Below are 27869 nucleotides of genomic sequence, written 5' to 3'. Positions count from 1 at the left end.
TTACCCATCTCCAAATTTACATGTAGCTATCGGCATGAAAATCAATCTCCCTGCCAGCAGGAAGTTAGCCTGCCCAAAAGTCTGTAATCTGGAGGGGAAGATCCTAAGGATCACTACATGAATTTTTAGAGTTTGCTTGCCTCTATGAACAGAAATATTTTTCATCTCTTTCATGCTATTAGGTTCCAATTCCTTTACATTTATTGTCTCTACAATTACATTGTTGATGTAAAAGAACAGTTAAATAAATGGTAAAACTTTGCTTGACATTTGTCTTTTAATTTGTTTTCATTAATAAGTTATAAACAGATACAAATCATTACATGTATATAAACACATTATAATTTGCTAATTCAACAGTTTTGTGATTTAGTTTGCCTTACCATAAAGTTTCTATGAAAAGAATTGGAGTTTTGTGCTGCAGCATTTGTTCAAGCGTCATTACTTTTCTAGTATCTAGAAGTGTGTGGGCCAAATCTAAAGCCTTACAAATATAAAGATATACATCGAGAGCATGTATATATTTGCTTGATATCTTGTCAATATCAATGTTATGTGCTTAAAAAAAGACAAAATAAAAAATCAATGCTAAAGTTCCATATATCAATCTGCAAAACGTTTTTATGTTCTCCCAGAGTTTGTGTGGGTTTCCTCCGGTTACTGTAGTTTCCTCCCACACTCTAAGGATATACTGATAGGGACCTACATTGTGAGCCCTAATGGGACAGTGATGATTAATTAATGGCGCTATACAAGTATAATAAATAAAGTACTTCATAAATACCGTAACTATTCCACATTAAAAAAAAAAATTATAAAAACCAAAAAACTTTGAAACTGCATCAGGAACCCATTATTTTGGGTAGGACTTTCCCTAGTTGCATAGCAGTCTGTAGATTTCCTGTGACACGTAAGCGACCTGTTGTGTAAGCAGTCATGGGACTTAAATCACCCTTAATGAGAGAAAGGAGATCTGCTTCTTTAACTTCTAAGGTAACATCAGGGGGACTAGAGAGGACTCCCATTCCAGAAAGCCCAGACCCTGCAGGAAGGAAATGGTGGAAAGTGATGTAGAAACGAGAGAACAGTCTGCACAGGCAGAAGAACCTCCTGACGGTCAATGTATCTACCTGTGGTTAAATCAAGGAAACATGCAGTTCTCATGCCATCTTTTTCGATCACATACAGCTGATATGAAGACCCGATGTCAGATACCAATGATTCGGACAAGATTCCCTCCAAACGTGACATCATCTCCTGTAACGAGAGATCTGGAACAGCAACAAAACAACTTGCATTAATCTTTAGGCTAAATTCACACTATGCAGTGTTTTTGCAGCGTTTCTTTTAATGCAAATTTTCAGCTGCATTTTCCAGTGCCAGCAAAGTCTATGAGATTGCAGAAACCTCATGTACACACACTTTTTTTTGTCATCAGTATTTTGTGCTTTGCATGTTTTTTTTGCACAATGGAGCATGTCACTTCTTTCAGCGTTTTTCACCCACTGAAATGGATGGGTGGTTAAAAAACGCTGGAAAAAAAAAATGCACAAAAAAAGCAGTTGTCAGGTTTAACTGATTTTTTGTGTGCCAAAAACTAATTCCATAGACTAGGACTCCCCCCCCCTTCTCCCCCAACACTAAACTTTATTAGCATTCACAAGAGACAAATCTAACATGCCAAAACCACAGCAAAAAACGCAGCAGAAAAAAACAAGGAAAACATGCTTTTTTTCTGCAGCTTGTTTCCTGCCAAGAGGTCAGGTTTTGCTGCTGAAAAAAAACACCTAGTGTGAACCTACCCTTATAGAGTTATTACTACAGTTTTATAGTGAATTAATAAAAGATCCTAAAAGTGGTTGTCCTGAGATCGCAGCTCATCACCCATCTTTTGGTTTGACCAACACAGAGCTCTCAACAGAGGAGAAGGAGAATAAAGAAATATCTATTAGGTACAGAGAGTACAAAGACTCAACGAGATGAAAAGTAGGAACATAATATAGAGAGAGGAATGATAGAAAGCACTTAACTGAAGAATTAGAATGAACAGCTGGAAAATTAGGAAATGTCAGGCTGCAACATTGAATGGGATTGACAAGTAAGATGGGGTTAACTACAGAGGACTCTCTCCTCAAATTTGTAAGCTAAGATTTGCTTCCAAACAACTGTGCCGATTCTATACATCACCCCAATGTTCTTATCTAGCTTATTCCTCGATCACGGAATTACATCTATGACACACACTAGATAGTGGCCCGATTCTAACGCATCGGGTATTCTAGAATATGCATGTCCACGTAGTATATTGCCCAGCCACGTAGTATATTGCCCAGTCACGTAGTATAGGCAGCATCAATAGTAAATCCAAAAAAGAGAAAAATCCAGCTTCCAAAAACTTACAAATTTATTCAGGATAAAAGGCAAAGTTCAGTCCAATCCAATAAATTACATAGTGAAGAGTAGCAAGCAACGCATTTCGAACAATGGTATGTTCTTTCTCAAAGCTACTGCATACATGTGGCAGCAAGGTTAAATACCAGCTGTCACCAATGAGAATTACTCTGTCGATCACATGATAAACAGAGCAAATCATCTGGTTAAAAATCTTGTATTTACAAAAATACAAAGAATAACTTGAACAACTTACAACAAAATAAACAAAGAAAAACGCAAGAAAAACATAATACATATTATAGTTGCAATTCAGTAGTGGAACATGATCTCTCTCCGCGCATTCAGACCTGCAGGGTAGCAGGTATTCAGGCAGAACATCCAGTATGCTTCACGGGTCATTAAACGTCTCTTGAAATCTCCCCCTCTCGCTGATAGTTTAAAGGTACCGTCACACTTTAGCGACGCTGCAGCGATACCGACAACGATCCGGATCGCTGCAGCGTTGCTGTTTGGTCGCTGGGGAGCTGTCACACAGACAGCTCTCCAGCGACCAACGATCCCGAGGTCCCCGGTAACCAGGGTAAACATCGGGTAACTAAGCGCAGGGCCGCGCTTAGTAACCCGATGTTTACCCTGGTTACCAGCGTAAAAAAACAAACAGTACATACTCACATTCAGCTGTCTGTCCCTTGCCGTCTGCTCCTGCACTGACTGCTGGCCGTAAAGTGAAAGCAGAGCACAGCCACAGCGGTGACTCACCGCTGTGTGACTCACCGCTGTGCTGTGCTTTCACTTTCACTTTACGGCCAGCAGTCAGTGCAGGAGCAGACGGCAAGGGACAGACAGCTGAATGTAAGTATGTACTGTTTGTTTTTTTACGCTGGTAACCAGGGTAAACATCGGGTAACTAAGCGCAGGGCCGCGCTTAGTAACCCGATGTTTACCCTGGTTACCAGCGTAAAAAAACAAACAGTACATACTCACATTCAGCTGTCTGTCCCTTGCCGTCTGCTCCTGCACTGACTGCTGGCCGTAAAGTGAAAGCAGAGCACAGCCACAGCGGTGACTCACCGCTGTGTGACTCACCGCTGTGCTGTGCTTTCACTTTCACTTTACGGCCAGCAGTCAGTGCAGGAGCAGACGGCAAGGGACAGACAGCTGAATGTAAGTATGTACTGTTTGTTTTTTTACGCTGGTAACCAGGGTAAACATCGGGTTACTAAGCGCGGCCCTGCGCTTAGTTACCCGATGTTTACCCTGGTTACCAGCGAAGACATCGCTGAATCGGCGTCACACACGCCGATTCAGCGATGTCAGCGGGACCTCAACGATCAAAAAATGGCCCAGGCCATTCCGACACGACCAGCGATCTCACAGCAGGGGCCTGATCGCTGGTACGTGTCACACATAGCGAGATCGCTACTGAGATCGCTGTTGCGTCACAAAACTCAGCGATCTCGCTAGCGATCTCGCTGTGTGTGACGGGGGCTTAAGTTTCTCAATGCCGATGACTCGCAGAGATGCCGTGCTCCTCTGATGACAGGTAATAAAGTGCTTAGATGCAAATGACATAGGATTGATTATCATTAACAGAAGTAATAATATCTGTAATATGTTCAGAAATGCGAGTTTTGAGCATTCTTGTGGTGCATCCTATATAACTCAAATTACATTCTATACATTTAATCATGTAAATTACATTTTTACTACTACAATTAATGAACTGTTGTATTTTATATTGTTGTTTGTCTTCACTGTCGTAGAAAAAATGTGCAGTGTTAGAATGGAAACATGAACACATGGGCTACTTGCACAGTGAACAAGTCTGTAGGATCATGTTCACACACCACCAAGAAACCTGAAGACACAAAAGAGAATAGTAAAACCAAAAACACTCAGTTTGAAAAAAATGTTGCAGTAATCCGCAAGTGCTAGTAAAAGATGTAAAAAACAGGGTATTTGGTTGATACGTTTTTTGCAAAAAATGTATACTAAGCTGCTCTACCAATCTTCACGGTATACCCCGATAAGGGTAAACATGTTTTCATGTTTCCATAATTGTTCTCGTGTCTACAAGACTGGGGAGTTCCACCACTCCTCTTGGGCTATCTGCACAATAGCTGTTCTACCCTGTATGCACACATGGATTTTTCCTCTCTGAACCCTGTTCACACAGGTTATATACAGATGATCAGGTTTTTAAATACATCAGATAGGGATTGCATACATTAGTTAGGACTGCTCTGATAAGGGTATACCGTGAAGATTGGTAGAGCAGCTTAGTATACATTTTTTGCAAAAAACGTATCAACCAAATACCCTGTTTTTTACATCTTTTACTAGCACTTGCGGATTACTGCAACATTTTTTTCAAACTGAGTGTTTTTGGTTTTACTATTCTCTTTTGTGTCTTCAGTGTTAGAATGGGCACACGTCCTGCATCTAGAAGCACCACAGCGATAAAACCCACTGGAATGTAACCAGGTGCACAATGGGTTAACCGAGTTGAAAAAACTTGGACATGTATCTATCTCTTGTCTTAACCCCTTCATGACCCAGCCTATTTTGACCTTAAAGACCTTGCCGTTTTTTGCAATTCTGATCAGTGTCCCTTTATGAGGTAATAACTCAGGAACGCTTCAACGGATCCTAGCGGTTCTGAGATTGTTTTTTCGTGACATATTGGGCTTCATGTTAGTGGTAAATTTAGGTCAATAAATTCTGCGTTTATTTGTGATAAAAACGGAAATTTGGCGAAAATTTTGAAAATTTCGCAATTTTCACATTTTGAATTTTTATTCTGTTAAAGCAGAGAGATATGTGACACAAAATAGTTAATAAATAACATTTCCCACATGTTTACTTTACATCAGCACAATTTTGGAAACAAAATTTTTTTTTTGTTAGGAAGTTATAGGGTTAAAATTTGACCAGCGATTTGTCATTTTTACAACGAAATTTACAAAACCATTTTTTTTAGGGACCACCTCACATTTGAAGTCCGTTTGAGGGGTCTATATGGCTGAAAATACCCAAAAGTGACACCATTCTAAAAACTGCACCCCTCAAGGTACTCAAAACCACATTCAAGAAGTTTATTAACCCTTCAGGTGCTTCACAGCAGCAGAAGCAACATGGAAGGAAAAAATGAACATTTAACTTTTTAGTCACAAAAATTATCTTTTAGCAACAATTTTTTTATTTTCCCAATGGTAAAAGGAGAAACTGAACCACGAAAGTTGTTGTCCAATTTGTCCTGAGTACGCTGATACCTCATATGTGGGGGTAAACCACTGTTTGGGCGCACGGCAGGGCTTGGAAGGGAAGGAGCGCCATTTGACTTTTTGAATCAAAAATTGGCTCCACTCTTTAGCGGACACCATGTCGCGTTTGGATAGCTCCTGTGTGCCTAAACATTGGCACTCCCCCACAAGTGACCCCATTTTGGAAACTAGACCCCCCAAGGAACTTATCTAGATGCATATTGAGCACTTTAAACCCCAGGTGCTTCACAGAAGTTTATAACGCAGAGCCATGAAAATAAAAAATAATTTTTCTTTCCTCAAAAATGATTTTTTAGCCTGGAATTTCCTATTTTGCCAAGGATAATAGGAGAAATTGGACCCCAAATATTGTTGTCCAGTTTGTCCTGAGTACGCTGATACCCCATATGTGGGGGTAAACCACTGTTTTGGCGCACGGCAGGGCTCGGAAGGGATGGCACGCCATTTAGCTTTTTAAATGGAAAATTAGCTCCAATCATTAGCGGACACCATGTCACGTTTGGAGAGCCCCTGTGTGCCTAAACATTGGAGATCCCCCAGAAATGACACCATTTTGGAAACTAGACCCCCAAAGGAACTAATCTAGATGTGTGGTGAGGACTTTGAACCCCCAAGTGCTTCACAGAAGTTTATAACGCAGAGCCATGAAAATAAAAAAATAAAAATTATTTTCTCAAAAATGATCTTTTAGCCTGCAATTTTTTATTTTCCCAAGGGAAACAGGAGAAATTTGACCCCAAAAGTTGTTGTCCAGTTTCTCCTGAGTACGCTGATACCCCATATGTGGGGGTAAACCACTGTTTAGGCACATGCTGGGGCTCGGAAGTGAAGTAGTGACGTTTTGAAATGCAGACTTTGATGGAATGCTCTGTGGGCGTCACGTTGCGTTTGCAGAGCCCCTGATGTGGCTTAACAGTAGAAACCCCCCACAAGTGACCCCATTTTGGAAACTAGACCCCGAAAGGAACTTATCTAGATGTGTGGTGAGCACTTTGAACCCCCAAGTGCTTCACAGAAGTTTATAATGCAGAGCCGTGAAAATAATAAATACGTTTTCTTTCCTCAAAAATAATTATTTAGCCCAGAATTTTTTATTTTCCCAAGGGTTACAGGAGAAATTGGACCCCAAAAGTTGTTGTCCAGTTTCTCCTGAGTACGCTGATACCCCATGAGTGGGGGTAAACCACTGTTTGGGCACACGTCGGGGCTCAGAAGGAAGTAGTGACTTTTGAAATGCAGACTTTGATGGAATGGTCTGCGGGTGTCACGTTGCGTTTGCAGAGCCCCTGGTGTGCCTAAACAGTAGAAACCCCCACAAGTGACCCCATTTTAGAAACTAGACCCCCCAAGGAACTTATCTAGATATGTGGTGAGCACTTTGAACCCCCAAGTGCTTCACAGACGTTTACAACGCAGAGCCGTGAAAATAAAAAATCATTTGTACAGGCCTCTGTACAAATCCCTAGTTAGACCGCACATGGAGTACTGTGTCCAGTTTTGGGCACCGGTGCTCAGGAAGGATATAATGGAACTAGAGAGAGTACAAAGGAGGGCAACAAAATTAATAAAGGGGATGGGAGAACTACAATACCCAGATAGATTAGCGAAATTAGGATTATTTAGTCTAGAAAAAAGACGACTGAGGGGCGATCTAATAACCATGTATAAGTATATAAGGGGACAATACAAATATCTCGCTGAGGATCTGTTTATACCAAGGAAGGTGACGGGCACAAGGGGGCATTCTTTGCGTCTGGAGGAGAGAAGGTTTTTCCACCAACATAGAAGAGGATTCTTTACTGTTAGGGCAGTGAGAATCTGGAATTGCTTGCCTGAGGAGGTGGTGATGGCGAACTCAGTCGAGGGGTTCAAGAGAGGCCTGGATGTCTTCCTGGAGCAGAACAATATTGTATCATACAATTATTAGGTTCTGTAGAAGGACGTAGATCTGGGTATTTATTATGATGGAATATAGGCTGAACTGGATGGACAAATGTCTTTTTTCGGCCTTACTAACTATGTTACTATGTTACTATTTTTCTTTCCTCAAAAATTATGTTTTAGCAAGCATTTTTTTAGATTCACAAGGGTATCAGGAGAAATTGGACCCCAGTAATTGTTGCGCAGTTTATCCTGAGTACACTGATACCCCATATGTGGGAGTAAACCACTGTTTGGGCACACGTCAGGGCTCGGAAGTGAGGGAGCACCATTTGACTTTATGAATACAAGATTGGCTGGAATCAATGGTGGCGCCATGTTGCGTTTGGAGACCCCTGATGTGCCTAAACAGTGGAAACCCCTCAATTCTAACTCCAACACTAACCCCCCCACACCCCTAACCCTAATCCCAACTGTAGCCATAACCCTAATCACAACCCTAATTCCAACCCTAACCCTAAGGCTATGTGCCCACGTTGCGGATTCGTGTGAGATATTTCTGCACCATTTTTGAAAAATCCGCGGGTAAAAGGCACTGCGTTTTACCTGCGGATTTTCCGCGGATTTCCAGTGTTTTTTGTGCGGATTTCACCTGCGGATTCCTATTGAGGAACAGATGTAAAATGCTGCGGAATCCGCACAAAGAATTGACATGCTGCGGAAAATACAACGCAGCGTTTCCGCGCGGTATTTTCCGCACCATGGGCACAGCGGATTTGGTTTTTCATATGTTTACATGGTACTGTAAACCTGATGGAACTCTGCTGCGAATCCGCAGCGGCCAATCCGCTGCGGATCCGCAGCCAAATCCGCACCGTGTGCACATAGCCTAATTCTAAAGGTATGTGCACACGCTGTGGAAAACGCTGCGGATCCGCAGCAGTTTCCCATGAGTTTACAGTTCAATGTAAACCTATGAGAAACAAAAATCGCTGTACACATGCTGCAGAAAAACTGCACGGAAACGCAGCAGTTTACATTCCGCAGCATGTCACTTCTTTGTGCGGATTCCGCAGCGGTTTTACAACTGCTCCAATAGAAAATCGCAGTTGTAAAACCGCAGTGAAATGCGCAGAAAAACCGCGGTAAATCCGCCATAAATCCGCAGCAGTTTAGCACTGCAGATTTATCAAATCCGCAGCGGAAAAATCCGCAGAGGACCAGAATACGTGTGCACATACCGTACCCTAACCCTAGCCCTAACCCTAACATTAGTGGGAAAAAAAAAATTTCTTTATTTTTTTATTGTCCCTACCTATGGGGGTGACAAAGGGGGGGGGGGGGGGGTCATTTATTATTTTTTTTATTTTGATCACTGAGATATAATCTCTCTCAGTGATCAAAATGCACTTTGGAACGAATCTGCCGGCCGGCAGATTCGGCGGGCGCACTGCGCATGCGCCCGCCATTTTGGAAGATGGCGGCGCCCAGGGAGAAGACGGACGGGACCCCGGCTGGATCGGTAAGTATGATGGGGTGGGGGGGGACCACGGGGGGGGAAATCGGAGCACGGGGGGGGGGGGGGAAATCGGAGCGCGGGAGGGGTGGAACGGAGCACGGGGGGCGTGGAACGGAGCACGGGGGGGGTGGATCGGAGTGCAGGGGGGGTGATTGGAGCACGGGGGGGTGATTGGAGCACGGGGGGAGCGGACAAGAGCACGGGGGGGGGGGAGCGGAGCACTGGACGGAGGGGAGCCGGAGCAGTGTACCGGCCAGATCGGGGGGCTGGGGGGGGCGATCGGTGGGGTGGGGTGGGGGCACATTAGTATTTCCAGCCATGGCCGATGATATTTCAGCATCGGCCATGGCTGGATTGTAATATTTCACCCGTTATAATAGGTGAAATATTACAAATCGCTCTGATTGGCAGTTTCACTTTCAACAGCCAATCAGAGCGATCGTAGCCACGAGGGGGTGAAGCCACCCCCCTGGGCTAAACTACCACTCCCCCTGTCCCTGCAGATCGGGTGAAATGGGAGTTAACCCTTTCACCCGATCTGCAGGGACGCGATCTTTCCATGACGCCACATAGGCGTCATGGGTCGGATTGGCACCGACTTTCATGACGCCTACGTGGCGTCATGGGTCGGGAAGGGGTTAAAGCCACAGCATCACTACAATTTCTGGTGATTCTATTTAATTCACCTACTGGTATTGACTTAATAGTGTGACTTGGGTGGCTACTAGAAGCATGTGAAATGCTGTTACCAGATATAGGTTTGTAATACGTAGAAGTGGTGATGGTCTCATCAACAGTACCACATAGTGCAAGATCCAAAAATGCAATCATATGAGGATCAGTACTGCATGTAAAACGAAGATTGAGCGCATTTGAATTAAAGTAGCTCAGAAGCTCTGGTATGGCAGATACATTACCACTCCAGATTATGAGTGAAAGTCCAGAAAGAGCACGTAAAGCTGCTCAACTATTTACATTAGATGCATCTTCTGCAGCTGTAAATTCTGAATCAGATACATTCAGTTTGGACATTTTGAAACCGGAAAAACTGATGACTAATGAAATGAAAATATGGTGGGACTTTACTACACTGGATAACTATGTACGCAAAGACATGATCCCAAGAGGATTGCGGTTAAAGAAAATTCCCACTACTATATTTTCTCAGGAATTTGTGAAAGAGTGGAATTCAATTTTAAGTACCGTATATACTCGAGTATAAGCCGACCCGAGTATAAGCCGACCCCCCTAATTTTGCCACAAAAAACTGGGAAAACTTATTGACTCGAGTATAAGCCTAGGGTGGAAATGCAGCATTTACCGGTGAATTTCAAAAATAAAAATAGATCATTATTTCCCCATAGCTGTGCCATATAGTGTTCTGCACCGTTCATATTTCCCCATAGGTGTGCCCCATATAGTGCTCTGCACCGTTCATTGTGCCCCCTAGCTGTGCCATATACGGTGCTCTGCACCGTTCATTGTGCCCCATAGATGTGCCATATACGGTGCTCTGCACCGTTCACTGTGCCCCATTGCTGTGCCATATACGGTGCTCTGCACCGTTCACTGTGCCCCATTGCTGTGCCATATACGGTGCTCTGCACCGTTCACTGTGCCCCATAGCTGTGCTGTGCCATATACGGTGCTCTGCACCGTTCACTATGCCCCATAGCTGTGCTGTGCCATATACGGTGCTCTGCACCGTTCACTGTGCCCCATAGCTGTGCCATATACGGTGCTCTGCACCGTTCACTGTGCCCCATAGCTGTGCTGTGCCATATACGGTGCTCTGCACCGTTCACTGTGCCCCATTGCTGTGCCATATACGGTGCTCTGCACCGTTCACTGTGCCCCATAGCTGTGCTGTGCCATATACGGTGCTCTGCACCGTTCACTGTGCCCCATAGCTGCGCTGTGCCATATACGGTGCTCTGCACCGTTCACTGTGCCCCATAGCTGCGCTGTGCCATATACGGTGCTCTGCACCGTTCACTGTGCCCCATAGCTGCGCTGTGCCATATACGGTGCTCTGCACCGTTCACTGTGCCCCATAGCTGTGCTGTGCCATATACGGTGCTCTGCACCGTTCACTGTGCCCCATAGCTGTGCTGTGCCATATACGGTGCTCTGCACCGTTCACTGTGCCCCATAGCTGTGCTGTGCCATATACGGTGCTCTGCACCGTTCACTGTGCCCCATAGCTGTGCTGTGCCATATACGGTGCTCTGCACCGTTCACTGTGCCCCATAGCTGTGCTGTGCCATATACGGTGCTCTGCACCGTTCACTGTGCCCCATAGCTGTGCTGTGCCATATACGGTGCTCTGCACCGTTCACTGTGCCCCATAGCTGTGCCATATACGGTGCTCTGCACCGTTCACTGTGCCCCATAGCTGTGCTGTGCCCTATACGGTGCTCTGCACCGTTCACTGTGCCCCATACATAGCTGTGCTGTGCCATATACGGTGCTCTGCACCGTTCACTGTACCCCATAGCTGTGCTGTGCCATATACGGTGCTCTGCACCGTTCACTGTGCCCCATAGCTGTGCTGTGCCATATACGGTGCTCTGCACCGTTCACTGTGCCCCATAGCTGTGCTGTGCCATATACGGTGCTCTGCACCGTTCACTGTGCTCCATAGATGTGCCATATACGGTGCTCTGCACCGTTCACTGTGCCCCATAGCTGTGCTGTGCCATATACGGTGCTCTGCACCGTTCACTGTGCCCCATAGCTGTGCTGTGCCTTATACGGTGCTCTGCACCGTTCACTGTGCCCCATAGCTGTGCTGTGCCATATACGGTGCTCTGCACCGTTCACTGTGCCCCATAGATGTTCCACATAAATTTGTGCCGCCGCTGCCGCAATAAAGAAAAAAAAACACATACTCACCTCCCTTGATTGCAGCTCCCGGCGTCTCGTTCCGGCGCCTCCATCTTCCCGGCGTCTCTGCTCTGACTGATCAGGCAGAGGGCGCCGCGCACACTATATGCGTCATCGCGCCCTCTGCCTGAACAGTCAGAGAGCAGAGACGCCGGGAAGATGGAGGCGCCGGCCGGGAAGATGGATCGGCGCCCGGCGGCTGGAACGTGGACAGGTGAATATGCTATACTCACCTAGTCCTGGCGATCCTCGCGCTGTCCCCTCCTGTCTTCGGCGCTGCAGCTTCTTTCTCTATCAGCGGTCACCGGCACCGCTGATTAGAGAAATGAATAAGCGGCTCCGCCCCTATGGGAGGTGGAGCCGCTTATTCATTTCTGTAATGAGCGGTCCCACGTGACCGCTGAAGAGAGGAAGAAACTGCAGCGCCGAAGCCCGTGGGACGGCAGGGACAGCGCGAGGATCGCTGGGACTAGGTAAGTATACCCCAGCGCCCTCAGCCCCTCACCCGCCGACCCCACCACTACCGTGACTCGAGTATAAGCCGAGGGGGGCACTTTCAGCCCAAAAATTTGGGCTGAAAATCTCGGCTTATACTCGAGTATATACGGTAATTGTTCCATTCAACTCATGCAACTAATTATGAAACATGATGACTTGAGACTAAAAAACATCCAATCAGAGATGAATGACTTAAAAACTAGTTTGGAAAGTGAAAATAATGTGAAATTTAATGATGAACTTTTAAATATAAAAAAGCCTGTTTCCAAATTAGAAGATGCAATTATGAATAGCAAAGGGAGTAAATTCCAGCGAGATCTGGGAGACTATCAAATGGATCAGGTGTATGAGTGGGGCAGGTGGCAAAAATCATCTAAAAACCCTCGCCCGATTCTCAAACGTACTAACTACTCCTCCGATGCATCTGAGCGTCGAGTCTCTTTTAGTTCCTCAGATATGGATTCTGCCGTTAAGAGCGCTAATGAAGATGTGAGTACAAGTTACAATACTGAGCACGGTGGCTTAGTGGTTAGCACAGCAGCCTTGCAGCGCTGGGGTCCTGGGTTCTAATCCCACCTTGGACAACATCTGCAAAGAGTTTGTATGTTCTCTCCGTGTTTGCGTGGGTTTCCTCCGGGCACTCCGGTTTCCTCCCACATTCCAAAGACATACTGATAGGGAATTTAGATTGTGAGCCCCATCGGGGACAGCGATGATAATGTGTGCAAACTGTAAAGCGCTGCGTAATATGTTAGCGCTATATAAAAATAAAGATTATTATTTATTATTATACTGAGAACAATACATATTACCGTAGATCAACAAGACAGCATTCAAAAAACGCAAGAGGCGCGGGGGCCGCAAGCATAGCAGTAAACACAAGAATGGCTACCCGCAACAGGAAATAATACCATCTTCTCAAGGTGATTTTTCTAATGTTTTAAATATTTCAAGTTGCAATCTCACAGTGGAACAGTTACAAGTTCTCTCTCTAGTATTGAAATTTGCACCGGATCGACGATTTGATCTGTTTCACACACTGTTGGATATTAATAGATTCATCTGCAATTTAACTGTTAAGAGAAATTTTTTTTATAGTGAATCTGGAGCTACAACTATGGAATCCCAACATTCAGAATGAATATCGTGGTTTGAGGTTTAATGAACAATGTGTTTTAAAAAATTTAAATGAGCTAAATATGATCAATTTATCCAATCATAAAGATGTACATCAAGCTGATCAATTATGCACAAAAAATCCCAGGTTTTATCCTGTCCAATCAAGAGTAGAGTGCATGGACAGATTTCAAACTGTTATTGAATGGGAACTAAGATCTCTAGACATGTGTGTTAAACAAAAGGTGCATACTGGCAATCTTAATTATAAGCAGCGCAAAGCTATTCAAGAGATCAAAAATATGAAAGAAATAGTTGTAAAAAAAGCAGACAAAGGTGGCTTAATTGTGGTGATGGACACTGCTACATATAGAGATCAGATGAATGATTTACTAAATGATAAAACCACATATAAAAAAAAACTATCTACAGATCCCACAGTCTCTTTTAAAAAAGAGCTGCTTTGTTTGGTGGATGATGGTGTAGCACTGGGTGTGCTGACTAAAACACAGATGGAATATTTAAAAGTTAACCATCCTGTCATCCCCACTATATACGGTTTACCCAAAGTCCACAAGGAAATTGTACCCCCTCCAATGCGTCCTATTATTTCTAGTGTAGGATCTCTGACTGAGCACCTTAGTCAATGGGTGGATTCGTTGCTGCAGCCTTTAGTTATGAGAGTTCCAGGTTTTTTGAGAGATTCTAAAGATGTTTTATATCAACTCTCTAATATTACATGGAAGGAGAATTTTCATTGGATTGGGTGTGATGTCATTTCTCTTTACATGTCCATACCACAGAAAGTCATTATTCAGGCGTTAGAATTCCATCTAGATAAATACAGTAATTACACTAATGATCTATGTAATTTTATAACGCAAGCTGTATTTTTTCTGATGAATCATAACTATTTTTCTTTTGACCGACAGTTTTATCTTCAATGTAAGGGAGTCTCTATGGGCGGTAAGCACTCACCTTCGATAGCCAATTTGGTTATGTCCTACTGGGAGGAACTGTTTTTGTATTCTGATGACAACCCTTTTCTGTCTTATGTGTTCTGGTATGGCAGATACATAGATGATACGCTCCTTATCTGGAGTGGTAATGTATCTGCCATACCAGAGCTTCTGAGCTACTTTAATTCAAATGCGCTCAATCTTCGTTTTACATGCAGTACTGATCCCCATATGATTGCATTTTTGGATCTTGCACTATGTGGCACTGTTGATGAGACCATCACCACTTCTACGTATTACAAACCTCTATCTGGTAACAGCATTTTACATGCTTCTAGTAGCCACCCAAGTCACACTATTAAGTCAATACCAGTAGGTGAATTAAATAGAATCACCAGAAATTGTAGTGATGCTGTGGCTTTAAGACAAGAGATAGATACATGTTGTGAAAAGTTAAAAAGAGGGGATATCCTAATTGGTCGCTAAATAGGGCTAGGAAAATTGTTCAAAAGAAAAAACGATGTGATATAAGACCAAAAGAAAAAAAATAGTAGCAATACTGAGAATCAAAAAGTGATTTGCTCTATTCAATATAGCCCTCAATACAACAATATTAAATCATTGATTCTTAAAAATATTCCCATTCTGTATGAAGATGAGACACTTTCTACCATTTTATCGTCAGGGTGTCAGGTAGTAGCAAAAAAAGCCACCACTCTTTCAGATACTCTTTCTCCAAGTTTTTTCAACTCCGTTAACCCATTGTGCACCTGGTTACATTCCAGTGGGTTTTATCGCTGTGGTGCTTCTAGATGCAGGACGTGTGCCCATTCTAACACTGCACATTTTTTCTACGACAGTGAAGACAAACAACAATTTAAAATACAACAGTTCATTAATTGTAGTAGTAAAAATTTAATTTACATGATTAAATGTATAGAATGTAATTTGAGTTATATAGGATGCACCACAAGAATGCTCAAAACTCGCATTTCTGAACATATTACAGATATTATTACTTCTGTTAATGATAATCAATCCTATGTCATTTGCATCTAAGCACTTTATTACCTGTCATCAGAGGAGCACGGCATCTCTGCGAGTCATCGGCATTGAGAAACTTAAACTATCAGCGAGAGGGGGAGATTTCAAGAGACGTTTAATGACCCGTGAAGCATACTGGATGTTCTGCCTGAATACCTGCTACCCTGCAGGTCTGAATGCGCGGAGAGAGATCATCTTCCACTACTGAATTGCAACTATAATATGTATTATTAAACCGGCTAAATAAGATTAAAATAGATAAATCTCCGGGTCCGGATGGCATACACCCACGAGTACTAAGAGAACTAAGTAATGTAATAGATAAACCATTATTTCTTATTTTTAGGGACTCTATAGGGACAGGGTCTGTTCCGCAGGATTGGCGCATAGCAAATGTGGTGCCAATATTCAAAAAGGGCTCTAAAAGTGAACCTGGAAATTATAGGCCAGTAAGTCTAACCTCTATTGTTGGTAAAATATTTGAAGGGTTTCTGAGGGATGTTATTCTGGATTATCTCAATGAGAATAACTGTTTAACTCCATATCAGCATGGGTTTATGAGAAATCGCTCCTGTCAAACCAATCTAATCAGTTTTTATGAAGAGGTAAGCTATAGGCTGGACCACGGTGAGTCATTGGACGTGGTATATCTCGATTTTTCCAAAGCGTTTGATACCGTGCCACACAAGAGGTTGGTACACAAAATGAGAATGCTTGGTCTGGGGGAAAATGTGTGTAAATGGGTTAGTAACTGGCTTAGTGATAGAAAGCAGAGGTTGGTTATAAATGGTATAGTCTCTAACTGGGTCGCTGTGACCAGTGGGGTACCGCAGGGGTCAGTATTGGGACCTGTTCTCTTCAACATATTCATTAATGATCTGGTAGAAGGTTTACACAGTAAAATATCGATATTTGCAGATGATACAAAACTATGTAAAGCAGTTAATACAAGAGAAGATAGTATTCTGCTACAGATGGATCTGGATAAGTTGGAAACTTGGGCTGAAAGGTGGCAGATGAGGTTTAACAATGATAAATGTAAGGTTATACACATGGGAAGAAGGAATCAATATCACCATTACACACTGAATGGGAAACCACTGGGTAAATCTGACAGGGAGAAGGACTTGGGGATCCTAGTTAATGATAAACTTACCTGGAGCAGCCAGTGCCAGGCAGCAGCTGCCAAGGCAAACAGGATCATGGGGTGCATTAAAAGAGGTCTGGATACACATGATGAGAGCATTATACTGCCTCTGTACAAATCCCTAGTTAGACCGCACATGGAGTACTGTGTCCAGTTTTGGGCACCGGTGCTCAGGAAGGATATAATAGAACTAGAGAGAGTACAAAGGAGGGCAACAAAATTAATAAAGGGGATGGGAGAACTACAATACCCAGATAGATTAGCGAAATTAGGATTATTTAGTCTAGAAAAAAGACGACTGAGGGGCTATCTAATAACCATGTATAAGTATATAAGGGGACAATACAAATATCTCGCTGAGGATCTGTTTATACCAAGGAAGGTGACGGGCACAAGGGGGCATTCTTTGCGTCTGGAGGAGAGAAGGTTTTTCCACCAACATAGAAGAGGATTCTTTACTGTTAGGGCAGTGAGAATCTGGAATTGCTTGCCTGAGGAGGTGGTGATGGCGAACTCAGTCGAGGGGTTCAAGAGAGGCCTGGATGTCTTCCTGGAGCAGAACAATATTGTATCATACAATTAGGTTCTGTAGAAGGACGTAGATCTGGGGATTTATTATGATGGAATATAGGCTGAACTGGATGGACAAATGTCTTTTTTCGGCCTTACTAACTATGTTACTATTATGTTTTTCTTGCGTTTTTCTTTGTTTATTTTGTTGTAAGTTGTTCAAGTTATTCTTTGTTTTTTTGTAAATACAAGATTTTTAACTAGATGATTTGCTCTGTTTATCATGTGATCGACAGAGTAATTCTCATTGGTGACAGCTGGTATTTAACCTTGCTGCCACATGTATGCAGTAGCTTTGAGAAAGAACATACCATTGTTCAAAACGCGTTGCTTGCTACTCTTCACTATGTAATTTATTGGATTGGACTGAACTTTGCCTGTTATCCTGAATAAATTTGTAAGTTTTTGGAAGCTGGATTTTTTTCTCTTTTTTGGATTGCTTGCTCACGTGATGACTACACGTTATCCGTGCTTCCCCACAATACATGCCGACAGGTGAGCTGGTATATATTTTTTTCTTTTTTCTGCTATCAATAGTAAATAGTTGGGGACACACAGGGTTAATAGCGGCAGTAATGGAGTGAGTTACACCGCGGCCCGTTACCGCTGCCATTAACCCTGTGTGAGCGGTGACTGGAGGGGATTATGGAGCGGGCGCCGGGCACTGACTGCAGGGGAGTAGGGGGGGACTAATCGGACTGTGCCCATTGCGGATTGGTAGCGGCAGCCATGACAGGCAGCTGCCGAGACCAATCAGCGACACGGGATTTCCGTTACGGAAGTTGAGGACAGAAAGATGGAAGTACCCCTTAGACAATTATATATATAGATTATAGTAGAACATATAGAAATACCCAAGAACCGTCACACCTGTAGATGGCTGTTCATCTGTAGCTGAAACCTCCTTGGCCATTGACACAACCTGCATGATCAGTTGCTCAAATCCACCATTGGGATTTACAACTTGGGGGTAGAGGGGAACATTCACATGCTCTTCTTGAGGTCGTGGGACAGTTTCTACTCGGAGGTCCACGCACTCTACAAAAACTCCAAACTGCTTCACCTGCTCATTTATGTCCTCCTAGAAAGCACAGGACCAGACGTCAGAAGAAAAATTCTGGATATTTTTAAGCACAAATTATTGTGTTTGCAATTCCTGAGCACAAGTTGTTTAGCAACATGGCTGCTCCATACAGCTGTGGATTTACAGTGGTGCTAAAAATCAGCCGCACTTGTCATTCCAATGTTCGCACAGCAGTGAGGGGAAAGAGAGCGGTTAGGTTAGATTTCATTGACATAGGAGGGCAATCAGATGGCTCTCAGATTCACACACCACACTTCAGTTCAGGGTCCAATTAAGCAAGAAGAATAAAAAGGTGGCCAACGTCAGGACTGAGAATAGGAAAATGCTTTTGGTTTTTACTGCACTTAATCCTACTGATGCTGGACAAGTTTTCCCTCAGCTCGCTTAGATTTAAGACTTGCATTAAACTGCAGCAGAACAGTTCTCCCTCCTCTTACCTTTCAATGCACATGCACGCTTGGTTTGGCTGAGTGTGCTTATATTAATAATGGGGAGAGGACCTACGCAGTTACTGCACACCACCACTGATGGCTGATCTGTCTTCAGAACAAAGGATCTAGCATGTGGAACATCCACATGATCCATATCACCCCACAACAGTGGCCAAACATGATTGACCCACCCTCCAAAAAATCTGTGAGTTTGACCGACCTTAGTGTGAAGGCTATGGCCACCTTGGGAACCAAATGCCTTAATGCTGATTACATTGCTTTCACATATACACTATATACATTTATAATTAAATTAAGTTATTGATTTGGAGGAAGTTCTGCAACTTGTAAATTTAGCATATGCAGCAAATTCTTGATTGTTAAAGGGAACCAGTCACCCCCAAAATCGAAGAAGAGCTAAGCCCACCAGCATCAGAGGCTTATCTACAGTATTCTGTAATGCTGTAGATAAGCCCCTCATGTATCCTAAAAGATGAGAAAGAGGTTAGATTATACGCACCCAGGGGAGGTCCAGGTCCGGTGCCTCCTATCTTCATCAGATGACGTCCTCTTCTTGTCTTCACGCTGCGGCTCCGACGTAGGCGTACTTTATCTGCCCTGTTGAGGGCAGAGCAAAGTACTGAAGTGCGCAGGGAAAGGTCAGAGAGGCCCAGCACCTGCACACTGCAGTACTTTGCTCTGCCCTCAACAGGGCTGACAAAGCACGCCTGCGCCGGAGCGTGAAGACAAGAAGAGGACGTCATCTGATGAAGATGGGAGGCCCCGGACCAGACCGCGACACCCATCGGACCGGACCGCAGCGGGACCGCCCCTGGGTGAGTATAATCTAACCTCTTTTAGGATACATCGGGGATCCAGAATGCTGTAGTTAAGCCCCTGATGCTGGTGGGCTTAGCTCACCTTCAATTTTGGGGGGTGACAGGTTCCTTTAAGGATTATAAATTTATTTTAGTTTTCACATCAACTAACCTTAAAATGTTCTCCAAGTCTCATACGGTCACCATAGATCTCTCTGAGATACTTGCGGCCTAAGCTCTGCGCCAACAGGTTTTCTGCCGAGTTTTGGATAACAACATTAAGGTCCTGGACAGACAGCACAGACAGTATAGGATCACACACTCTAAACTGGACATCAGCTCCTACAGATACCGACACATCATCCCGAGACTTTACCTGAAAATATAAGAATCTCTGCATCATCTAAAGTCATTCAAATCTACAATTTTAAAAACACGTCCTTCTGAGAACCCTGAAGTGTTCACAGTTCTGTATTTGATCCTCATTTTTTTTGTTTATTTTTTAAATAACCAACACAAGCTAAACACATTTTCTCTTCATCTCCTTTCTAAGTAGCATATTTTTCAAACTATAAGACGCACTCCCCCCCCTTCCAATTTTGGGGGGGATAATTGGTGGTGTGTTGGTGGTGGAGCGGGTTCACAGTAGGCAGGCTCCCTTCCTCAAGAAGCCGGATGAGGCAGAAGCAGTACGATGCTGCGGGCCTGGTGTCGGCAGTGAGGCAGAGCAGAGTGAATTGCTTTCAAGGTGGCCATTTTCCTGAAGCCATGGGCCGCCAGAGGTGGCACATACGCAGACTGGGATCTTGGTCCAGCTGAGATCCCAGTCTGCGCATGTGCTGCCTCTGACGGTCATTTTCCTGAAGCCCATGGAGTCTGCACTTGCCCTGAGCAGAGATGCCAGTCTGTGCATGCGCCGCCATAAGTGGCCCACAGCTTCAAGAAAATGGCTGCCGGAAAAGCAAAGCACTTTGCTCTGCCTCACCGCCGACACCAGGCCTGCAGCATCGCACCACTGGGGCACCCACTTCTCCCACTCAGTGCCCACAGCATTGCTCCACTTCTTCCACTGCCGGGGTTCCTGAGGTAGGGACCATGCCTCCTGTAACCCAGCTTCACCACACCCCCCAGGTAAGGTACCTTAAATTCGGACTATAAGGCCGGGGTCACACTTGTGAGTGCCATGCGAGAAACTTGTGCGAGTCTCTCGCATCAATACCCAGCACTGCCACCGGCACTCAGGACCGGAGCGTGCGGCTGAATGTATTTCAATGCAGCTGAACGCTCCTGTTCCGAGTGCCGACGGCAGTGCTGGGTATTGATGCGCGAGTTTCGCGCATGGCACTTGCAAATGTGACCCCGGCCTAAGACGGACCCCTGTATGTATGTATGTATGTATGTATGTATGTATGTATGTATGTATGTATGTATGTATGTATGCATGTATGTATGTATGATATGATATATATATATTTTTTCTTATTTTCCTTCTTATGGTCCGGTGCGTCTTATAGTCCGAAAAATACGGTATATAATTGTTTGTGTACAGAAAAGTTGTACAAATTATGCATCACTCTGTTTAAGTAACACTTATTAGGGGTTTCCTCTTGGTTATATACAACTGCCTTTACTTTCTAATTTCCAAAACATTTCATGATCCCATTGGGGAAATTTTTTTTTTTGGTTTAATTAATCTGTTTTTCCTATTTCTATGTGCCCAGTAGAAAATATATCTTGTAAGAGTACATCCATGAGTATTTTAAAGATAATGGTCCCATTGATAAAGACTGGTGTTTTGTCAGCCAGTCTTGATAAGGAGGCGTGCTGGAGCCAGACGCTCCCAATTTATTAAGAGGCATGCCTCTTCATGAATCCGGAACGTCTAAAAAGTAGTGTACACATTGCCACAAATCTTACTCCATTCGGGGACTTGAGTAAGATTTGTAAAGTAAGGAATGCGGACGCTGGTCATGAATTTGATGGGCAAGGGTTGCCACACCTCATACAGTGCCACCTGCATTATCTGAGCGGCAATTGCATGGGACCATTAAGTCACAAAATTTGAATACAATCTTACACTGCGACGAAAGTTTGCAACTTTTTAAGACTTTGTATGCCAGAATCCTAGCGTAAAAGCTTTGATGAATTGGGACCACATTCTACAAATTGGTATTCAAACAGATATAATCCTGGAGTTCTCACCTTACACTGCTGTATGCTGAATGCTCTTGTTCTCATGTCTATTCTCTGAAATTGGTCAATGAGAGGGAGCAGCAGGACAAGTCCAGGACCTTTGGGTGGTCGTACCCGACCAAGGCGGAATGTCACTACCCTCTCATAATCTGGAACGATCTGTTGATATAAAATTATGCTAAATTCACGTTCTCTATTCTTAGGATAGAATGCCATTGTGGCTATTAAGATACACATCAATCGTAGAAGGTCGCTGGCTCAACACTCATTTGTTCAACAGCTATTTTCCCCACTTTCTCCCATACACCTGTAGACAGGCAGACCCACACCCCCCAGCAATGAGAAAGACAGGAGGCTAGGAAAACGTGCCCTACTGAAGACAGAAAATGGGACTAGCCCTTTAATGTGGTACCAAAACAAGACCTATTTTTAAAAAAATTAAAAACTTAACTTCTACTTTTTCCTAATATATATATATATATATATATATATATATATATATATATATATATATATATATATATATATTACTTTAACTAACACAAACTTTGTAGCACAGTATAATCCTCACACTTTACTGTGTATATTCATACCCAATATATACCCTTTGCCCAACATAGATTTTTTTTATAATGCCCCAGAACAAATGTGACCATATGTTCTCTAGCTTGGCCCTCATTATAAGCTAGTATATAATATACATAAATGGCTGCGTACAATATTTTTTATTTTTAAATGCTAAAAGGCAGGAATGGCGGGTCGGAGAGACAAAACAGTGGTGGCTAATTATCTGCATCACGTTTTCATACTTTGCATGATATGGAGGGATTGCTACAAGAAGACAGAGGGCACAAAAACACCTTATAAGCGTCATTGAGGCCTAGCTAGGTTTTTGACTGCACGTAATACTTTCCAGGCAATCATGGGAGGGCTCTGGTGGGCACGGTTGGCATAGAGGGCCGGTCTCTTCCCTCCATATCCATGGCTCCGGATGGTCATCCCTAGAACCACCGCACCCTCTATCATAATGCATCTGACATTCAGTCCCTGTCGGAGAAGGATGCTCAGACGGCAGCCAGGGTCTCTCTCCGGATCTCAGACACTCCATTGTTGCTGACAGGGTTGTCAGAGGGGCCACAACAGAAAGCTGCCAAGGACATTCTGTTCAGGGAATGTAATTCAATGCCCACATCTACAGTAGAGGCCGAATGTGTGAGGACTACTCAGAGGATGAACCTGTAACAGGAGACATTTTCTAGAGTGAATTTCCGATTGAGTGACAGCTACAGTCTATACAATTTAAAGGGACAGCACAGAACGACTGTTCAAACTAAGTACGGACTCTCAGTGCATCATTGCGGGGCCAATCATTTAAGTGCATCATCCCATCTACTACTTTCCATCTCTCTCTGCCTCTATGAAGCCAGAACTATAAATCAAAGAAGGGGGATAAGGAAAACAAGCAGATGGGAAAGTGCACCTAAATGTTTGACCCCACCGTGATGCACCGAGTGTCTGGACTTTGTCAGCACAGAATATCTGTTCAAGCAGAGTCCCTTTAAAGGGAATCGGTCACCCCATTTTAGGCCTATAAGCTAAATAAGGCCACCGCCATCAGGGGCTTATCTACAGCATTCTGTAATGCTGTAGATAAGCCTCCGATGTAACCTAAAAGATAAGAAAAAGAGGTTATATTATACTCACCCAGGGGCGGTCCCGATGCTGTCCGGTCTGATGGGCGACGTAGGTCCATGCTGGCGCCTCCCATCTTCATATGATGACGTCCTGTTCTTTGCTTCCTGCCGCGGCTCCTGCGCAGGTGTACTTTATCTGCCCTGTCCTGTTGAGGGCAGTGCAAAGTACTGCAGTGCGCAGGCGCCGGGAAAGGTCAGTACTTTGCGCTGCCCGCAACAGGGAAGACAAAGTACGCCTGCGCCGCGACAGGAAGCAAAGAAGGGGACGTCATCATATGAAGACGGGAGGCGCCGGACCCAGATTAGCTTATAGGCCTAAAATGGGGTGACAGATTCCCTTTAACTGAGCTCAACACAACTCCGCGGACCACTGCTGTGATCCAAACGCAACATTAGAAATTTTGAGAAATGTAACCAAATTTTATCAGAAAGCAGCACAACAAATGATGAGGATTTATTGCTAGAAGTCTATTGCCTATAACATTGCTGACATTTTCATAATATAACATTATTATAACACAATTGAGTTTATATTGCTACATGTCACTTTCTGATGTGTAGACTGAGGGTGCCGGCATAGAACAGACGCAGTTCTGCTCCGGGTAAGATCCTGGTTTGCTTTACCTTAAGGAGCCACCAGATGGATATGGGGAAGGTGATGAGAAGAACTACAAAGGAAAGGCAGGTAATCCAAATGTGACAGCACCACGTCAACCATGAGTTAGAAGGATCTGTGGAGAAGCAAGTTGTTCCAATTACACCTATATCTACACAAGAATGAGCATCTGCATCATACTAACGCCTCCGAAACTCTATTAATAAACCGAACGGCAAGAGCTTCTCGAGTTGTGGCTCTTATAATGGGTTCATGCCTCTGCCGAAACATTACAGGAGGTTTGCCAGCAAGACAATTACCGGTAAGTCATGCAGTCAATTTCTTCTCCACGGAATTACGTCCACGCAGGAGTCTTATGGTATCGAGTACGAAAATGCCTTTTATTCGACATGCCCATGCAACATTTCTGTCTGTTTCTGATTTACCCAGAAGAGAAGACAAAATGAATCCCAAACTGTGCTCAAGTCATTCAATGTGACAGCCCCAGCGGAGAACCTCTTTTTTGGGTACCCAATTTAAAAGCTTTTTATTCTTAAAATGTACTTGCACCTCAGGAATCTGCTCGTATTTCAAGAAATGGTCCCTGTCCCGCACCAATGCAAAAAAGAGGTTGTCATGTATGTGAGCCCTCTCTATTCAAATGAAGCAGAAAATAGAGCGAATGTGTGCGGCTATCTTTGTCCCTTACATTAGTGCATGACAGGCCTAGTTCTTATATGGAATCTGTCAGCAGGATTTCACACTAAATGCACGTGTAGCTATTTCACAGACAAATCCATCAGTAACTATACATAGCCAGTCTGCTCCTCCATTACTGAGGAATCAGTGATTGATCTGACATGCAAGTGTGGCTGAAGGGCTGTGTGGATCTGAAGCCTCTGTCACTCCAGCTCTATTTTCTACCCAGCTCTGCCTCCCCCTGCTTGACTGACAGCTCATCGGCCTCAAACAGAAGGAGGCAGTGCAGGACGTGGCATAGAGCTGGAGTGACAGAGACTTCAGATCTACTATAGCCCTTTTGCCTCATTTTCATATCAACCCAAATGTGGATTTCTCAGTACTGCCATGATAAAGGTATTTCTGTATTTGTCTTTAAGACAGACAGATTCACTATAAAATGGTCCTTTCACATTTTTTTTAACGGAACTACCTAATCCTACTGCCGCTATTTCTCTAAGGCCATGTTCACACAGTGCGTTTTTAACTGCGGAACCGCCGCGATTTTGCCACTGTGGGTCCGCAGCTGTTTTCCATGCAGGGTACAGTACAATGTACCCTATGGAAAACAGGAACCAGTGTGCACATGATGCGGAAATGCACTAAAAAAAAGCCGCGCTGAATAGCTGCGGTAAAAAAGTAGTACCATGTCACTTCTTTGTGCAGAACTGCAGCGGTTCTGCACCCATAGACCTCCATTGTGAGGTCAAACCCGCAGTAAAAATATCTGCGGGTTTTCTGCGGTTTGTGGTGCAGAACCGCTGCAGCAGGAAGTGCGTGGGCGGAGTGTGGCTGCCCCCCCGTGCTCCAATCCCACCCCCCCCCCGTGCTCCGACGCCCCCCATTATACTTACCGGGCCTCCCGGTGTCCGTCTGGCCGCCTTCTCCCTGGGCGCCGCCATCTTCCAAAATGGCGGGCGCATGCGCAGTGCGCCCGCCGAATCTGCCGGCCGGCAGATTCGTTCCAGGCACATTTTGATCACTGTGATAACCTCACAGTGATCAAAATAAAAAAAAAGGTAAATGACCCCCCCTTTATCACCCCCATAGGTAGTAACAATAATAAAATAAAGAATTTATTTTTTTTTTTCCCCCCCACTACAGTTAGAACTAGGGTTAGGGGTAGGGTATTTTCAGCCATTTTAAACCTACAAAAAACTTCCTAGAAAAACACACAGACTCTGCAGAGAAAACTGCATAAAAAACCGCATCAAAAAACGCACCTGCGTTTTCTGCCAAGAGCTGCGGTTTTTAGTGCAGAAAAAACAGCAGGGAAATCAGGAACGTGTGAACATGGCCTTATTCTGGAGCAGTGCTTCTTGTTCCTCCATACAGTTCTGTTCCAAAGCTATGCTCCCCTGCAATAAAGATGCAAATTTCCCCTTCAATCAACTGGGTGTATACCACGGGACTTATCTGTGGGCCTTGTCCTCTATGACATCATTTATGGGGTATATGGTTGAAGGGAAAATTTGCACCACATGGACTCATTCAGACATCAGTGCAAATCGGTCCAATCTCCCGACCCAAGAGTGTCAGCCTCATAGAAATACATGCTACGGTCGTGATTGGACTGAAATCCACGGATGTTTGCATGATCCCTTATTAGAAGGCAAAGGCAGTTTCAGAATCAGTAAAACAGCGGCGTTTGGAGGAAGCACTCAGGTACAATGACACAATCCACTGGAATGTACAATATAAACAGTCACCGTCATTTTAATTTTCTTTTCAAAAATCAATAGTTCACATGAAAATCAGCAACTTTGTAATATATCTTATCAGGGAAATCTGATTGTTCTTTATCAATCTGCAGCCAGTGAAGACTCTCCCATTACGGATAGGAGATGGCGGCTGCTACTGATGAGTCTATGTAGACGGGAGGCGGTAGAGACAGAGCTCCTGACTCCCATCTACATAGGAGATGGCGGCTGCTACTGATGAGTCTATGTATGACAGGAGGCGGTAGAGACAGAGCTCCTGACTCCCATCTACATAGGAGATGGCGGCTGCTACTGATGAGTAGGAGGCGACAGGAGATGGCGCCTGCTACTGATGAGTCCATGTATGACAGGAGGCGGTAGAGACAGAGCTCCTGACTCCCATCTACATAGGAGATGGCGCCTGCTACTGATGAGTCCATGTATGACAGGAGGCGGTAGAGACAGAGCTCCTGACTCCCATCTACATAGGAGATGGCGGCTGCTACTGATGAGTCTATGTATGACAGGAGGCGGTAGAGACAGAGCTCCTGACTCCCATCTACATAGACTCACCAGTAGCAGCCGCCAGCTCCTATCTCAGTAATGGGTGAGTCTTCACTGGCTGCAGATTGATAATGACTGATCAGTCCTGGAGGAGAAAGGAGCCAACTTCTCTGATAAGATCTATTACAAAGTTGCTGATTTTCATGTGAACTATTGATTTTTGAAATAAAAGGGATATTACGGTGACATCTTAAGGTTGGTGGGATCCACACCCAGCAGATATTTAGCGCACACGCTGTACAGGAATGCACCTCCAGCCTTCGGCCGCCTTCACACACGTTTATTTTTGTTTCTAGAATGGATTAGAATTTGTAGCAAATCTCCCCGACCACCTCCTGAACGGTCAGAGGTGGCAGAGGGACCCAGGAAGGAGAGCAATCATTGTGGCCTGCACTTACAGATACAGTAGAGAATGACACCCCAGACATAAGGCCCCTACAGGGGCAATGTGCAGGTGTGGCCCCGTCCGTGGGCGCTCGGGGCTCCTGGATGGCTCCCTCCCAGCTGCCCATTACTCCTGGCACAGGACACATTACCTGACTTTGCAGACTGCGATGCTGCGGGTCCCTCTATTGTGGGAGGTAAGGCCGCGTACCTGTACTGCTCCCACATGGTGCCTGCTGCTTACACACAGCGTAGTGCGGGGACAGCACCGGAAACCATGACAGCTGGAGGCCCCTCCATCCTGCGGCCAGGACGGTAAACGTAAACGACAGCTCTTCCTGGTCAGTTAGTAGGGAGCACAGGAGGAGTG

At 44.3% G+C, this 27869-nt stretch overlaps 1 protein-coding gene across 2 annotated transcripts; it reads right to left on the bottom strand.

Moving 5' to 3' along the window:
• Positions 1-258: 258 nt before the first annotated feature.
• Positions 259-27869, bottom strand: STOML1 (stomatin like 1). Of its 2 annotated transcripts, none has more exons than XM_069765738.1 (7): positions 27652-27869; positions 24143-24249; positions 21834-21983; positions 19804-19917; positions 18169-18379; positions 1131-1271; positions 259-1042 (listed from the first exon to the last, which is right to left on the bottom strand). In XM_069765738.1, the coding sequence occupies exons 1-7, from the start codon at positions 27725-27727 to the stop codon at positions 843-845; spliced, it is 999 nt and encodes a 332-aa protein (XP_069621839.1). In that variant the 5' UTR covers positions 27728-27869; the 3' UTR covers positions 259-842. The 2 variants fall into 2 exon arrangements, with proteins under 2 accessions (XP_069621839.1, XP_069621838.1); XM_069765737.1 differs by having other exon boundaries at positions 19804-20007; positions 27652-27868.

Source organism: Ranitomeya imitator, chromosome 4 (genome assembly GCF_032444005.1).
Source record: "Ranitomeya imitator isolate aRanImi1 chromosome 4, aRanImi1.pri, whole genome shotgun sequence".
In the NCBI taxonomy this organism is placed as follows: Eukaryota; Metazoa; Chordata; class Amphibia; order Anura; family Dendrobatidae; genus Ranitomeya; species Ranitomeya imitator.
The sequence above is the reverse complement of the archived record's forward strand: the minus strand, read 5'-3'. Positions and strand labels throughout refer to the sequence as shown.

Coding starts and splice junctions, on each gene's coding strand:
- STOML1 (XM_069765737.1), bottom strand. CDS start 27,727: ATGTGGGAGCAGTACAGGTACGCGGCCTTACCTCCCACAATAGAGGGA. Junction 24,250..27,651: donor ATCGCAGTCTGCAAAGTCAG/GTAATGTGTCCT, acceptor GCTTCTCCACAG/ATCCTTCTAACTCATGGTTG. Junction 21,984..24,142: donor CCATCTGGTGGCTCCTTAAG/GTAAAGCAAACC, acceptor TTATATCAACAG/ATCGTTCCAGATTATGAGAG.